The 13,880-nt window shown below is 40.3% G+C and overlaps 1 protein-coding gene across 10 annotated transcripts in view; it reads left to right on the forward strand.

Moving 5' to 3' along the window:
• The first annotated feature begins 268 nt into the window (after positions 1-268).
• The window catches only part of MTM1 (myotubularin 1), a 39,525-nt gene continuing 25,913 nt past the window's right edge, over positions 269-13,880 (forward strand). For 3 of the 10 annotated variants that reach the window (XM_064669768.1, XM_064669777.1, XM_064669778.1), the window contains exons 1-6: positions 437-519; positions 2,484-2,631; positions 10,223-10,291; positions 11,041-11,113; positions 12,586-12,680; positions 13,351-13,461. In XM_064669768.1, the coding sequence (XP_064525838.1) occupies positions 10,232-10,291; positions 11,041-11,113; positions 12,586-12,680; positions 13,351-13,461 (339 nt within the window). In that variant the 5' untranslated portion in view covers positions 437-519; positions 2,484-2,631; positions 10,223-10,231. The other 7 variants (XM_064669776.1, XM_064669769.1, XM_064669775.1 and 4 more) reach the window with 7 other exon arrangements.

Raw genomic sequence — 13,880 nt, forward strand, 5'->3', positions numbered from 1 at the left:
TTCCCTCCCTTTTCTCCGGGTGTTTCCCTCAGGAACGTTCTATGGGACACGGAGAGGGGCGGGGACATCCCCGACCCCTCAGAGACCCCTCAGAGATCCCTCACAGACCCCCGACCCCTCACGGCCTCAGGGGCCGCCCCCGCCCCGCCGGCCCGCCCCGCCCCTCGGGCCCGCCCCGTCCTTCCTCCGCCCCCAGACCTCGGCCCCGCCCCCGTCACTCTCAAATTAACCCCGCCCCTCAGCTCCGGCCCCGCCTCTCGCCCGCCGCTCCCGGCAGCCCCCGCGGGGTGGGGCGGGCTCGGGCCCGTCACGTGAGCGCCGCTCTGGGGCCCGCGGCGGTGGCGGAGTCGGGAGAGTCGGTGTGGGACCCGTGAGAGCCCGGTGAGGAGCCGGTGAGTGTCGGTGTGGGACCCGTGAGAGCCCGGTGAGGGTCGGTGAGTGTCGGTGTGGGACCTGTGAGAGCCCGGTGAGGGTCGGTGAGTGTCGGTGTGGGACCCGTGAGAGCCCGGTGAGGAGCCGGTGAGTGTCGGTGTGGGACCTGTGAGAGCGCGGTGAGGGTCGGTGTGGAGCGGGTGAGTGTCGGTGTGGGACGCGCGAGAGCCCAGTGAGGGTTGGTGCGGAGCCGGTGAGTGTCGGTGTGGGACCCATGAGAGCCCAGTGAGGGTTGGTGTGGAGCCGGTGAGTGTCGGTGTGGGACCCGCGAGAGCTCTGTGAGGGTTGGTGTGGAGCCGGGGGAGTGCCAGTGAGAGCCCGGTCGGTGCCCGTGGGCCCGGCGGCTGGCGGGGCTCGGCTGCCCGGGCTGTTCGTGGCCGCTCAGCTCCGGCCTCTCCTGCCCCACGCCCCGACGTGCAGCATCAGTCCAGGAGCAAGATTTCTGCCTTTCCTGCTAAAAGAAGTCTTCCCCAGCGACGTGAAAATACCCCGAGTGCTCTTGGTTCTCTTTCAGACCTTCAAACCTCTGTAGCGTTCATTTCTGACTGGTTTAAATTTCGTTCGAGGCATGTGACTTCTTTCGGTGTTCACGGCTGAAAAGCTGAAACCTTCCGTCGCAGAGCAAACTTTTTAGTTGTTTTAAAGCAAGAAATTACTCTTGAACACGACAGGCTGTTTCTGCTTGCTGGGTTTTGTGCTGTGGCAGTCAAAAAGCATGTTTTCTGTTTTGTGTAGTTGGTGAGTTCTGGTTTGTTTGGTTTAGTTTATCTGTATTTTTTCAGATGTACGTTTATTAAGAGCATAAATAAGGGCATTAACTCTTTGCACAGAAACCTCCATTTTTATTGGTACTATAGAAAGCAGTAAATTCAGTATTAAATATGTGTAGATGTTAAATGTTTTGAAGTTACCCTATATATTGACTTGTCACAATAGACATTAAGCAAAACTGTGCATATTTAAAGAATACCTTGGCTCTATGGCACAGCATCTGTTCTGGGCAGTGTTGTGCTCATTGCTTGCTAGTGGGCATACATTTGTTTATCATTAGCCAGATTTGAAGGACAAGGTATGTCATGGTACAGGAATAGTGCAACAGAAAGCCAGAAACTCCTTCCTGCTATAGTTTTCTTTTTAATGTTAATTTGTGGTTTAGGTGGTTAAAAAAAGTTAGGCTGTAGAGTTATTAACAAAGCTGGTAATGAGCCTTAACACAGGAACTTCTGGCACTGCATGTGACTTCATTGTGTGGCAGATGTCACAGGAGATGTTACAGAGCTGTTTTCAATAAAACGCAGAATTTTCCCTTTTTGCACTTTTATTTATCATTCTGTGACTGGTCAGAAGGAAACTTGCAAAAGATGCACTTGCTGAAGAGAGAGACTTGTAGCATCATTAAGGCTGAGCAAACTCTGGTGCTAATGTATTCCTGTAGGTAGAGTTACAGTGTTAACTAACAGTACTTAATTTAGAGTGCAAGACTGATTTAATGAGATGTAACTGTAAATCTCTAAAACTGTAAATATTGTGTGTGTTCTTTTAAAGGAGACAACATACTAGTTTCTCTAAGACCTTGAATTGGTTAGAAATAAGCTTTGTTTCGTGGTCTCTTCCTTCTGCCTTGACCAAGTTACGTAGCAGCTTTCATATGAGAATCATTCCTGAATGTATTTGGGAAAAGAAACAAGTAGCAGTGTTCTTTGGGAAGGCTTGAGAGAGGAAATGCTTGACTGTGTGCAGCAAGATGTCCAAATATGTATGGGGAACATAAGCATGGTTAAAGGTCTGCATAAGACTGATTTTAAAACATTTCAAAACCAGATCTTATAGGTTTAGAAGAAAATGTTCTCAATTCCAATTACTTGATGCCAAGCCTCCTGACACAAGGTAAAGCATAAAAAGAGCTAGTACTGTTTGTTTCCTTTCTCCAGAATGTTTTAATAGAACTGTTCTGGGGTTTTGCTTCCTTTCTGAAGTTTTATAAAAGTAATATCAATTGAAATTTTCTGGCAGTGTTAACAACGTTTTCCTACCTGTTCCCTTCCTCTCAGGGGCCAGCTACAGCACGAAAGTCAAAAGTTGTTGCAAAGTTGAAGGAATGACCACACTGTTTTCCTCCCATCTCACTGAAGCAGGTGTATTTTATACAACTGAAATGACTTATTAAATCTGGAGGCTTCTGAGCAAAAGAACAAAAAGGTAAGTGTCTTTAAGTAGACTGCATTGCACCTTTGTATAAGATGAGGTGTGTGTTTTTCAACAAAATCTAATTAATGTGCAACATCTTGGCTGTGTTGTTGCATGTAGTGAGTGGAAAGGCTGTGTGCCAGAAACTGGGATGAGACTGGACCCCTCAATGTGTAACATACACAGGCAGGTGTGGGAAGTATCAAACTCCCTCTGCCTGTTGGTTGAAATAGAGCACACCCAGAAGTGTGGTGCTGCCCCATGAATGACTTCGTCAGGGTAGTCCCAGTCTCCCCTTTCTTAGGCATGGAAGCAAACAGTGGTTTGTGGGTGACTTCATCATGGTCTATAAGGTCATAGTCTATTTAGTCTACTCTTTTAAGCACAGACCAGCTCAGAATGGTACTTTCTCTGTGGCATTATGTGTATTCATGTAGTGGAAGAAGGAACTAAACAGCAGATGACAGAGGATGAGTCTGATGCATTGCTTGTATATGTTCTCAAAGGAAAGTTGGAGGAGGGTCTGAGAAGGGGATGTAATTTTAACTGTTAGTGTCATTTTAGTACTGTTAGTATCTGTGTAACAGATACAATTTCCATTTCTCTTGCGGAATCATCAGTTAAATCTTTAGCAATAGAACTACAGTGGCCTAAGGGGATATCTTTCAAGAAGAATGAGCAGAGAACAACTGAAAGCCTTCTTAATAGAAAACTTGGAAGCTGTGTTTGCTATCCCATAGGCTTTCCTGTCAACTGCATCAGCTTCTGACAATGTGGGAGGTATGCATTCCCTGCAGGGGATGCAGAGTAGTGAAAATAGACTGGGTGGGTTTAGAAAGCCACAGATCAGCCTTCAGGCAGAGGTTTCCTACAGATGTAATGTTGATTCCAGAGGTAATCTGACAAATGGTTCCTTAAAAAACCCACTTATTTCTGTCATGGCACCTAATCTAGGTAGGTTTAACTGTAAGAGAGAAAACCGCTGCTTTCTTTGATCCACTCACAAGACTGAACTTTCATTTAAGAACTCAGCTACCAGATTGAATATTAAGAAGCAGTCTGGGAAAAAAGAATCGTGGCAAGAGAAAGGTAATAGACATAAAAAAAATACAAGATCAGCAATAGGTGAGTACAAGTGGACAGAAATAATTGTTACCATAAATTGCAAGAAATAGACCTCCAAAAATTGCTGGAAAACAGGCCTTAGCAAATAATTATATGTATTACCACTGAAACAGGTGCTGCTTTTCTTTGTAATGGTGATATAAAGCGTGAAAATTATCTAACGGATCAGAGTCCATCAGCAGATAAGTTATGTAGTGTCCATGATGCCACGTGTCTTACTGTATCATCTGTCTTTGTGAGAGGACTTTTAACTCTCTTACAAGAAAGCTTGCCAGGATAAAAGCTAGGGATATCACCCTAAGCTATATTTTCAAGATAATTTGAAAGGAGGAAGCAGTTGGGTTGATAATTAGAAAAAAGTAACATTACAAACCTTTATGGTAGGTCTTGTTGGAAGTTGTGATTTACTTTGAAAATAGGGTGGGAGTTAAATTCCACGAGAAGTTAAGAGAGTAAAACAAAAACCTTCAAATGGAGGCAGGAGAAATATCAATCAAGGCAGAGCTGAGGATTTTTTTTACTCCCTCCAGCTATTATTTATTCAATACCTGGCTCCAACGTACAAGCTACAAGAATTTTTCTTAAGGAAGGTGTACACAGAAGTGCATAGGGATCTGGTGGTACTGAGATTTTTTTTTTTGGCCAAACTTTCTGCCAAGCTGTTGCTGCTTGGTGCCATTTGTAGAATTCCATTGTCAGGATACTGCTTTTTGTTAGTGTGAGGCCTTCCTGCTAATATCTTCAAAACTCCCTGGTATAGTGAGCTGTGAAATAGGAGTGGGCAGGCAACTGGTGCACTTCTAATTTGTTTGGTGAATTAACAGTCACTTGGCTGTTGTGAACTGTTGTTTGTTTGCATTTGTTCATGTTGAATCCTTTGGGGACAATGACTTGCCCTGTCAAATGCAGGGCACATTAGGGAACAAGAGAATGCTTTTTCTGGGAGATGGAGCGTTTCTGGCTCTTCACAAACAAATTCAGCAGTCCCTGTTGAGTTGTACAGCTGCTCTTCACAGTCTAGTAGAGAACTGGCTACATGAGGGATTCTGGAGTGCATCTTTCTTAGGGACAGGAAGCCTGGTGTACTTCTGCTGCCTTATTTTTGTTTCTGAGTATAGTTCTTCTGTGCTAAAATATAACTGGTTAAATGAGCTCAAAAGAGATGTATTTATGTCTATGGACTTGGTTAGTTGGTTGTGGCACTTTGGTCTCTCTGTGTTTTATTTTGGTTGATTGGTGCTGTTTGGTTAGGGACAGCTGATGTCTGGAAAACTGCCTTCGTTGCTGTAGTTTTTTATTGAGACCTGGTTTTGTATCCCTGTACTCATGCATAGTATTACTAGTGTAATACTATTTTTCTTCTATTTGAAATAATTGCTTATTTGGTCTAGCTATGAAAATAACTTCATTTTTGTCTAGATTGGCAGATGCCTTGGAGATCTTCATTGATTAACCCCATGCACTGATCGCTTTTGGGTGTCATATAATTGTCCAGTTGTAATTTTTGGAAGTGCTTCATTTATTTTCTGAATTACTGTGACAGCAAATGAAAGGGCATAGTAAGTTTTGTAACTATTTAGGAGAGGCCTGGGAGATGCACAGGCTTTATTCATTCTTGCACAAACCATTACCTGGAGCAGGGTTGTGAGAACTTTGTGTGCTGTGGTTATGAATCTGTGACAGAAATCTAAATGATTCTAGAAGATGTTCTGTTGAACTTTTTGTTGTTCATTTTTTTGCATAAATCTGACCCTTGTAAAAGCAAATAATTCTCATGCTTATCTAGATGCCTGTATATTTTATAAATATATAAACACACAAAAATTTCAACTATAATAATATGAATCATGAATGTTTCTTCATCATATTTACCTCTCAGTATATTCTGTAAATGTCTTCAGTGCATGGTATTTTGCAATTTAATTTCCTCAATCTTTCCACATTAACATGCTGAACATAGACTATACAATGTGAAAAACTTCCATTTTTCATTGAGCATTGTCAAAATTGCTGTTGCTCCAAATGATTGATATAGGTACGAATTTGAAAGTGATTTTTTTTTTTGAAGTTTTAATCCAGTGATGGAAGGTAAAATATTAAATATCTGGAAAGGGGTGCTCACAATTTACTTGATGCAGTTTACTTGAGTGCAGATGTTTGTGGTAGTAATCCTTTGGCAGATGCAGATTATGTTCTTTGGTTGCAAGCTACTTTATACATGTGAAGATTTTAGGTTGATAGAAACATGGCTCAGGCAATAGTTAAAATTTTTTTCCTGTGACTCTGGTGTGAAGATGAAGCCTTAAAAGGACGAGCAAAATGTCAAATGAGCTTTAATTTATTCTTAGGTCATAAACAATGAGAACTGGTTTCACCAGACTGTTGTCAATCGTAACATGTCGGTAATAAGAGTCTTGGTGGTCTTTCCAGGGTGCACTGCACACATTCTCTAACCTGTTGGCAGTGAAGAACCTTAAAGGAGCTGACTGTTTCAAATGTCTCAACCTTCAAAAGCTTGTTTGTGTGTTTTAAAGCTTTTTTAGGTTTTTTGTGTGAACGTATGCTTGTGTCTGTTGGCATTTATTCACAAAAAGCAAGTAGGATCCTTGAATTGACTTCTTAAAATCTGGCCCTCGGTGCCTACCCTTTCAAACGTTGTGCCTCCATTCCCATGAATCCTAGGAAGCACAAGTATAAATATCATCTTTAATGAACACAGAGATCCCAAGCAGTTTAATTGTTATTGTAAGATCATTGGAGCCCACATTTCTCGATAGTGTTACTATATTAAGTTCTGGTAATTTTAACAAAGCTCTGTTTATTAGTTCAAGTTAAATCCAGTAAAATTGCTTTGTCTCCTTGCTATTCTAGATTCAGGGAAGAATGTTCAACTGTTTGTAACTGCAGAATCTCATAAACAAAGTTGTCTGATTTGTTTTAAATTTGCAGAGTAATTGTACTTCTGTTCAGCTGCTGACAAGCGTGAGCTTTATATGGTTTTCAATTTTTGTGCAAGTGTAGAAGTACATATGGGTGATATTGGGGAATAAAACGTGTTTGCAGTGGAAAACTACTTGCAAGATTTTTTTCCTTGTGTGGAAGGACTGCTGCTGCTCTGTGATAATGAGAAAGTTGTAGCTATTTTAAGGCTATGGTGGAGTATGTTTTTTAAATTGTTCATGGCAATATTACTTTGAGAGGCTGCCAGAAGCTGCTTCTACAATTTGACAGAAAAAGAAATATTATAAAAGGAAATATTTCATGTTCATTTTACGTCTTTCTGAAAACTTATTTTCTCTTGACATAGAGGAGTCCACTTCCTTAAGGGTTTGTCCTTGTTTGATGGGTACTTTTGATGAGAACTTAGTCTTGTCTGTTGTCTGAAGGTCACACAAGCATAATGTAATCCAAGTTGAAAGGGACTTCAGGAGGCCTTGTTCAAGCCCTTGCTCAAAGGAGGATCAGACCCAGTTGGTCAAAGCTCTGTTCAGCTGTGTCTTAGAAACCTCAGAGGATGGAGACTGCAACCTCCTTGCACCCTGTTTTCTGTGCCTGACTTTTGCCTTATGGTGCAAAAGGAGGAGTTAGTGTTACTTGGCCATAGTTTACTTCTGGAAATGTGGGTGGTTATAAATCTGCTTATTAGTATTTGGGGGTTTTAGGTGTGATTTGCAGCATTAGAAGAATCCTTCCACTTATATACTGATGAAATAACCTGCATTAATTTTAGTGAAAATGTTTGGATTTAAAAAATACCCTGACAGATAATACCTTATCTTCATTACATATTTATTCAACTTGATTAGCTCTGAATAACTCTAATTTGCATCATTAAAGTGTTGAAAATGAAACAGAGTAGTTGGTTGTAGTTCTATAATGAAGTGTTCTATAGAAATTGAAGTCAGATAGTGAATTCATTCTCACTGTAAAGTATGTTGAAAGAAATGAGTCTCATAAAGAGTTGGGGCAATTTTACTCAAAGTAAACTTGCATACACAGAAACACAAATTGCTGCAAGAGCTACACACACCTTGTTTGCTTGAAGTGGCCTGGTGGGATGGCAGCATGGAGGGGAGCTCTGACCTCTGTGATGTCAGGTTCCTCAAACAGAAATTTTTCTGAGAACCTGAAAGGGTCTGTGCCTGTTTCTTTCAACTTTTCTACATCTCAGTGTAAATTGTAGTCAGTGTTCCGGATTATTTCCGAATCTCAACTCACCTCATTTAATTCTACAGTTCAGCCAAAGCTCAGTGAGTGTGCAGTAGGGGGAGGAAATAATACAGAAAGCAAAGGAGGAAACGGAAAGGCTTTTGAAACACTTGGTGCTGTTCCCTGTGTGAGCAGCAGGAGTAACTCGCGATTGGAAGGGATAAGGAACGTCCAGAAGAGCTTTTGTTCTGCAGAGCTTCGGCAGTGCTTTGGCTCCGAGGTGAGTGTCCAGGAGCCTGGGTGGGCTTGTGTGACCTCTGCTGAGGTCCTTCCCGTGGCTTCACTGGTGGAGTAGCTGTAGTTGCAAAATGAACAGCCAGCTTGGGTGTGCCAGTACCTGCTGCAGTCAGAATTTCCATTTTGCAGTGCAGATCTATTCAGGATTGTCACACCTTCTAAAAGTCACTTTTCTAGGGCTTGTTTGTGCACTCTTGTCTCTCGTGGTTAGTGCAACCTTAATTTAAATTTATGTGAGCTCCAGTTAAAACTGCTTAGTCTCTGCTGGCATAGAAAAACTGGTGCTGCTGTGCCTCTGGCTCTCTCACCTGGCACTTCTCACTTAAAATACAAATAAAAACCACTTCATGTGGAAAAATTTTTAAAACAGGATTCTAAGTAAGTATATGCCTTTTACCTTTATAGAACCTTAAATTTCTATCAATTAGGGGAAGTCATCTGAACAAATATTGGATGTTCGTAAGTTAGCATAGTAACATAGCAAAAGTTAAATCTGCCTTAACTTTTGTGGTATTTAAGATACTGCAAGGAAGGAAAAACTGTGAAAGTATCTTTCCTTTAAATTTTATTGTCAAAACATTAGACTCCAGTGTTGCAGTAGTATTTCTGTAAAGGGCAGATTGAAAGGGCAATGATTTAATTTTGATTTCTAATAGCTTTTCATTTAAACTGTCCACATTGCACTAACATTAGTTCAGGACCACTGTTTCAGTGTTTGGAGAAAGCTGAGATAGCTGGAGACCCAGAAGGGACACACAGGCTCTGTGGCATTCAAAAGTGTTTTTCTTCATTTTTTCAACTTAATGTGTGTTCCTTTGTTAAATTTTTTTGTGGAGGGATCTGATTTTTTTGCTGATAAGCTGTATCACTGAATATTACAACTCTAAACACAGCGTCAAGTTTCCTGTGTTCTTTATGAGATATGGAAGGCTTGGGCAACAAACCTGTAGAACTTCAGGTTGTGGTTTCCCACTTTAATCCTGCACAGACACATTCCTGTGCTGTTATAGTACTGTCAAAGCACTTTGCCTCTTGCAGTCGGGTCTGTCGCTGTCACTTGTGTAGGACTGTTGCAGTGTCACTGTCAGCCCACTGTTACACAGGAGCATGGGCTGACTTGTCAAGGTGCAGAGAGATCTGGGCAAACTTTCTGGTGTTGAGAGGGGAGAAAAAGTGCTTATTTAAGACTACAATGTTATATTTATGGAAGAGGAACAAAGATTGTGTAGTCTGTAGTGCCTTTTCCCCCCCAAACAAACAGAACCCCTTCAAGATTGCTGTGGGATGTCAGATCAGTTGATGAAGGATGTGTGACGAGTGAAAGGGAAGTATGAGTGTTTTCCCAGTGTTACTTCTAGAGACCCCTTGTGCACTGTTGGGAAATTAAGATGTTCATCCTGTGTCGTGAGATTCTGTCTTTTATTAATACCATTTAAAAAATAAATAAAATCCTTTTCCTTCAAGTACGTGAAGGTTGTTCAGACCAGAAGGCTGGACACTCCCTCTTCTGGTGTGCTAACTGAAGCTCCAGTTAGGAAATGGGGGATTGTTTTTAAATGGAGAAGTACTGTGGAACTCCTGCTGGGGTTTTTTTGTTGTTGTTTTTTAAACTTGAAACACTTAAGTGCATGGACATGCTTGTGACTTCAAGAGCTGTGCAATAATACTCCAGGTAGGTTGCATTTCATAATATGTGTTTCCAGTCACTTAAAACAAGTACTCTAATGTCTGTTGACTGAACTAATAATAGTATTCCAACAACTGAATTCCAGTCTAGAGCTTGAGTCAGAATATTTCTTATAATAAGAACCAATTGCAAAGCTAGTAATGAATTTGTTAGATTTAGATGCTTTTAAATAGTGACCCTCAATTATGAGGCATTGTGTAGTGTTTTTAATTACCAGTAACTTGCAAAACATTCTTGTAAGTTCTTGATGTCTACCTGTAGACCTTCAAAATCTAAAAATCTCTCCTGTAAATAGTATGTAGTCCAGAAGGAAGTTTAAGTCTCCAATTTGTGCTTACTTGTCAGATACCTGGTATGGCCTCATCGTCAACACCTAAATATAATTCAAACTCCTTGGAGAGTTCAGGTAAAAGGGTGAGTGTAACTTTCTTCATATTTTTATTTTTTTTTACATCAGAGTTCTCAGAGATCGTTGTCTTGCATATTTGGTTACAAAAAGGAGTATTTAAATGAACTCTTGAATGTATCTACTTATTTTTATTGCTAAAATTCTAATGCAGTTAACTGAGTTGATTTAAATATCTTTTGGAATGGATGGGTGAAGTATTTGCTGTCACAGCTAATGAGAGCCTCCTTCAAATCAGTTCTAATGTACTTTTATCCTTGAAACTTTTTGGCCCTTCTTGCCCTAGAAAGATTCTGTATTGCAATTGCAAAGTTAAACCTTGTTATGTTTGTTTGGCTCAGTTTTAAAATGTTCATCTGCAGTGAAAAATACATTAAGACAATCTAAATGTCATCCCCCTCTGCTTTTTGATGCTGTGCAGCTGAAGAAAATGTAACCTGGGTGCAAGAAAACAGAACCTACTGAACGTGGGAAAGTCACAAAAGAGTAGATTGTGTGTGATAGTTGTGAGTACATTGCTTTAGTAATTTCAGTTGATTTGGTCTTCCAAGTCCGGCCTACTTGGAAAATTAAATGCACAAAATCTGCAGAGAACTTACAGTATAGAAATTTAATTCCAATTTAATGCAAATATAAATATTTACTGTTCTTTTAGGAGAAAGACTAAAACATGCTTATGTTTCAGGGTTTTTTTTAATCTGAAACCTGAAGAAATTGTAAATAAAATATGGTGTGCTGTTGTGCTTCTCTTCTCTAGACTCTAAAAGATGGAACTAACTGGGAGCAAAATGAAGAAATACCTCGTCTACCAGGAGAGACCAGAGTTACAGGTATAAGCTCTAGAGGTGCCTGATGCCGTGTGTTCAGCACTCTGGCAAATACATGTATCTTACTGGATTGTTTTGTAGTTTGGGCTGGGACCAAAGTAAGTCATGCTGAAATGTCCTGAATTTTTCCAAGTAATTGTGAGAGGGACTTTTTATCACATATCACGAATGACTTTTTCAGCCTTTAAAATCTTGATTTCCACCCATAGCAGATCCTCTAATAGAAGGAAATTGCAAGCCAAGTTGTGTCATAACCGTATTTACAGACTGAGTCGCGCATGTCTAGTGATGAGAGCTCCTCCAAGCTTTCCAAAGTCAGAATTCCACATGCCACCCACCATGTACTGATACCTTGTACAGTAGTGTGGAACCTGAGCCCAAACTGTGACTTCCCTAAGTACTGTCTTGTGTGTCCTTGACACAATAGGACAGGAACAGAACTCTGCCCTTGTTGGCCTTTACATACAGTGATGTTGTAGCATAAGGGAGATTAAAGTATTTTGTTCAGTTTTCTTACTTGATGGAGGTTCTTCCTGAAGTGGACTTTTTGTTGAGGTCTGTCTTTTTTATTTGTGGAGCTTCTCCTCCCCCCGCCGAGGGTTTGTTAGGTAGGTTTGTAAACAAGATTGGCTGAGGTGAAAGCAAAGTGGTGATTCAGAGGAAGCAGTTTTGTTTTTAATGAGGAAGGCATGAGGGAGAGGGTGTGGGACTAAGATGGATGTATGATATGATCCTTATGAAAACTGTCTGTGCTTCAGGGCACGACACTGGAAGGAGGGTGCTTGTTGTGGAAGACAGATAAGTAGCTTGGGCTAAAGAAATGAGTGGACAGGAAGAAATAGATGGAAGTCTTTAATGTCATGGCTAGACTCGATGTCTTAGAGGTCTTTTCCAGCCTTAGGAATTCTATGATTCTGATTGCATTGCTTCACTTAAATATTTTTGAGTGGTATGTGTTAGTATTTGTTTTGTTACTGTCCTTGCTGAAACATTGCATGGCATTGATTTGATTCCTCAAATTGAAACGTAATGTTTCCCTTCAGCATGCTGAATTCCTTAAACACCTCACAATTTGAACTACTACTTCAAAGCAGAATTGTTTACAGAAAGATGTAATGGCATCAACAATGTATTTCTTCTGGGATAGTGAATAGACTGGTACAGTAATAGCAGGACTCACTGTTCTGTGTCCCACCCTCTCCCATGTACTGCTGAGAAAGAGAACACAGATGTAAGCAGGGAAGGCTACTGAAATCTGTGCACTTAATTTGGACAAGTTTACTATATGAGTCGTTCATATTTTTTTAATAATTCTAGTGGATAAAACTCAAATTTATTACTTTTTAAATTCATTCATCTCTGAGTGGCTCTTATGAGTACAGCTCTCTTTTTATTTTACTGCTACTTAACTGATGCTGTCTTTAGGTCTCATTTTGTCTTCTCACAATCTTTAAGAAGTGCTGCATTTCTTACAGACAAGGATGTTATTTATATGTGTCCATTTAATGGCCCGGTTAAAGGAAGAGTGTACATCACAAACTACAGGCTGTACCTAAGAAGTGTGGAAAATGTGAGTAATATGCCACAATTACTTCCATGGGATGGGTTGGCTTAAAGTCCCTTCCGTTCACCCCCACTGCCTTTGATTTATTTTGTGGCCAGTTAATTTGTTTTAGTTTTGGCACACATATGCTTGTGGAATTGCATGGGAGGCTTTTTGCTTAAAATGGTCCATAATGTTTGTGGTACCACATCTTAAATGTGTAATGACTAAACAGTAATTGCCTTTGTGCCACTGAGAAATCTGTATAAAAACAGAAGTTCTTGAAAGTTAAATGTGTTGTAAAAGGGTAATTTTTGCCTGGTAAAATTGGTTTAGTTACACTGAACTGATACCTTTATATTTTGCCTGTTGGACCTTTCTTCATAGCTGTTCCCTATATAGGGCAACCAATAGAATATAACAGGAGGCATCTTTTAGGATGTTGCCACCTATTTTCTCTGTATCCTGTATTAGGCATGAAATATTTCTGTTGCATGTTAAATTGGATGATGCTCAAGGCTGTAGAGTGACAGTACAGACTTCATAATATGTTGGGAGGGAAGACTCAGAGGCAGAAACATGCTTTTGCTTCCTGTATGAATTTCACATCTGCTTTCTATTCTGGAATGCATAAGAACATTTTGCTTGAGTCTTCTTTTCAGATTAATCTTTTCCTTACTCAAAACTTTCCTTGCAGGATCCAGTTGTGGTATTGAACGTTCCACTGGGCGTAATTTCAAGGATTGAAAAAATGGGAGGAGCTTCCAGCAGAGGAGAAAACTCTTATGGATTAGATATAACCTGTAAAGTAAGACTTTCCAGTAATTAAATAGGAAATGAAATCTAGAGGTTCCTTTTCTAATTGCTTACCTCTTTATAGGAAGGAAAAAGTACATATTCCTTACAGCTGAATTTAAAAAGAGCTTTTTGGAACTGGACAGGGAAATACCTTTTGTATAAAGGGCTGTGTAACTGTCCTCTCTGCATGCAAGGAGGATTGGTCTTGCTTTTTGAATCACTAATTGACAAGAGGTTTTGCACACTAGTCTTGCTTTAGGACACCGTTCCTGCATTGCTTCATTATTTCCTTTGTTCTAGGAATTTTTAAAATAATTCTGTTATCTCTGAAAAACACCTCAAATAGGACCTTTGTAAGCTGTAAAGCCAGTGAGAAGTTTGTGTAACAACCATTTCTATTTTGTTAGTTTCACAAAAAATTGTTGCCAT

The sequence above is a fragment of the Pseudopipra pipra genome, chromosome 13 (assembly GCF_036250125.1).
Source record: "Pseudopipra pipra isolate bDixPip1 chromosome 13, bDixPip1.hap1, whole genome shotgun sequence".
Taxonomy (NCBI): Eukaryota; Metazoa; Chordata; class Aves; order Passeriformes; family Pipridae; genus Pseudopipra; species Pseudopipra pipra.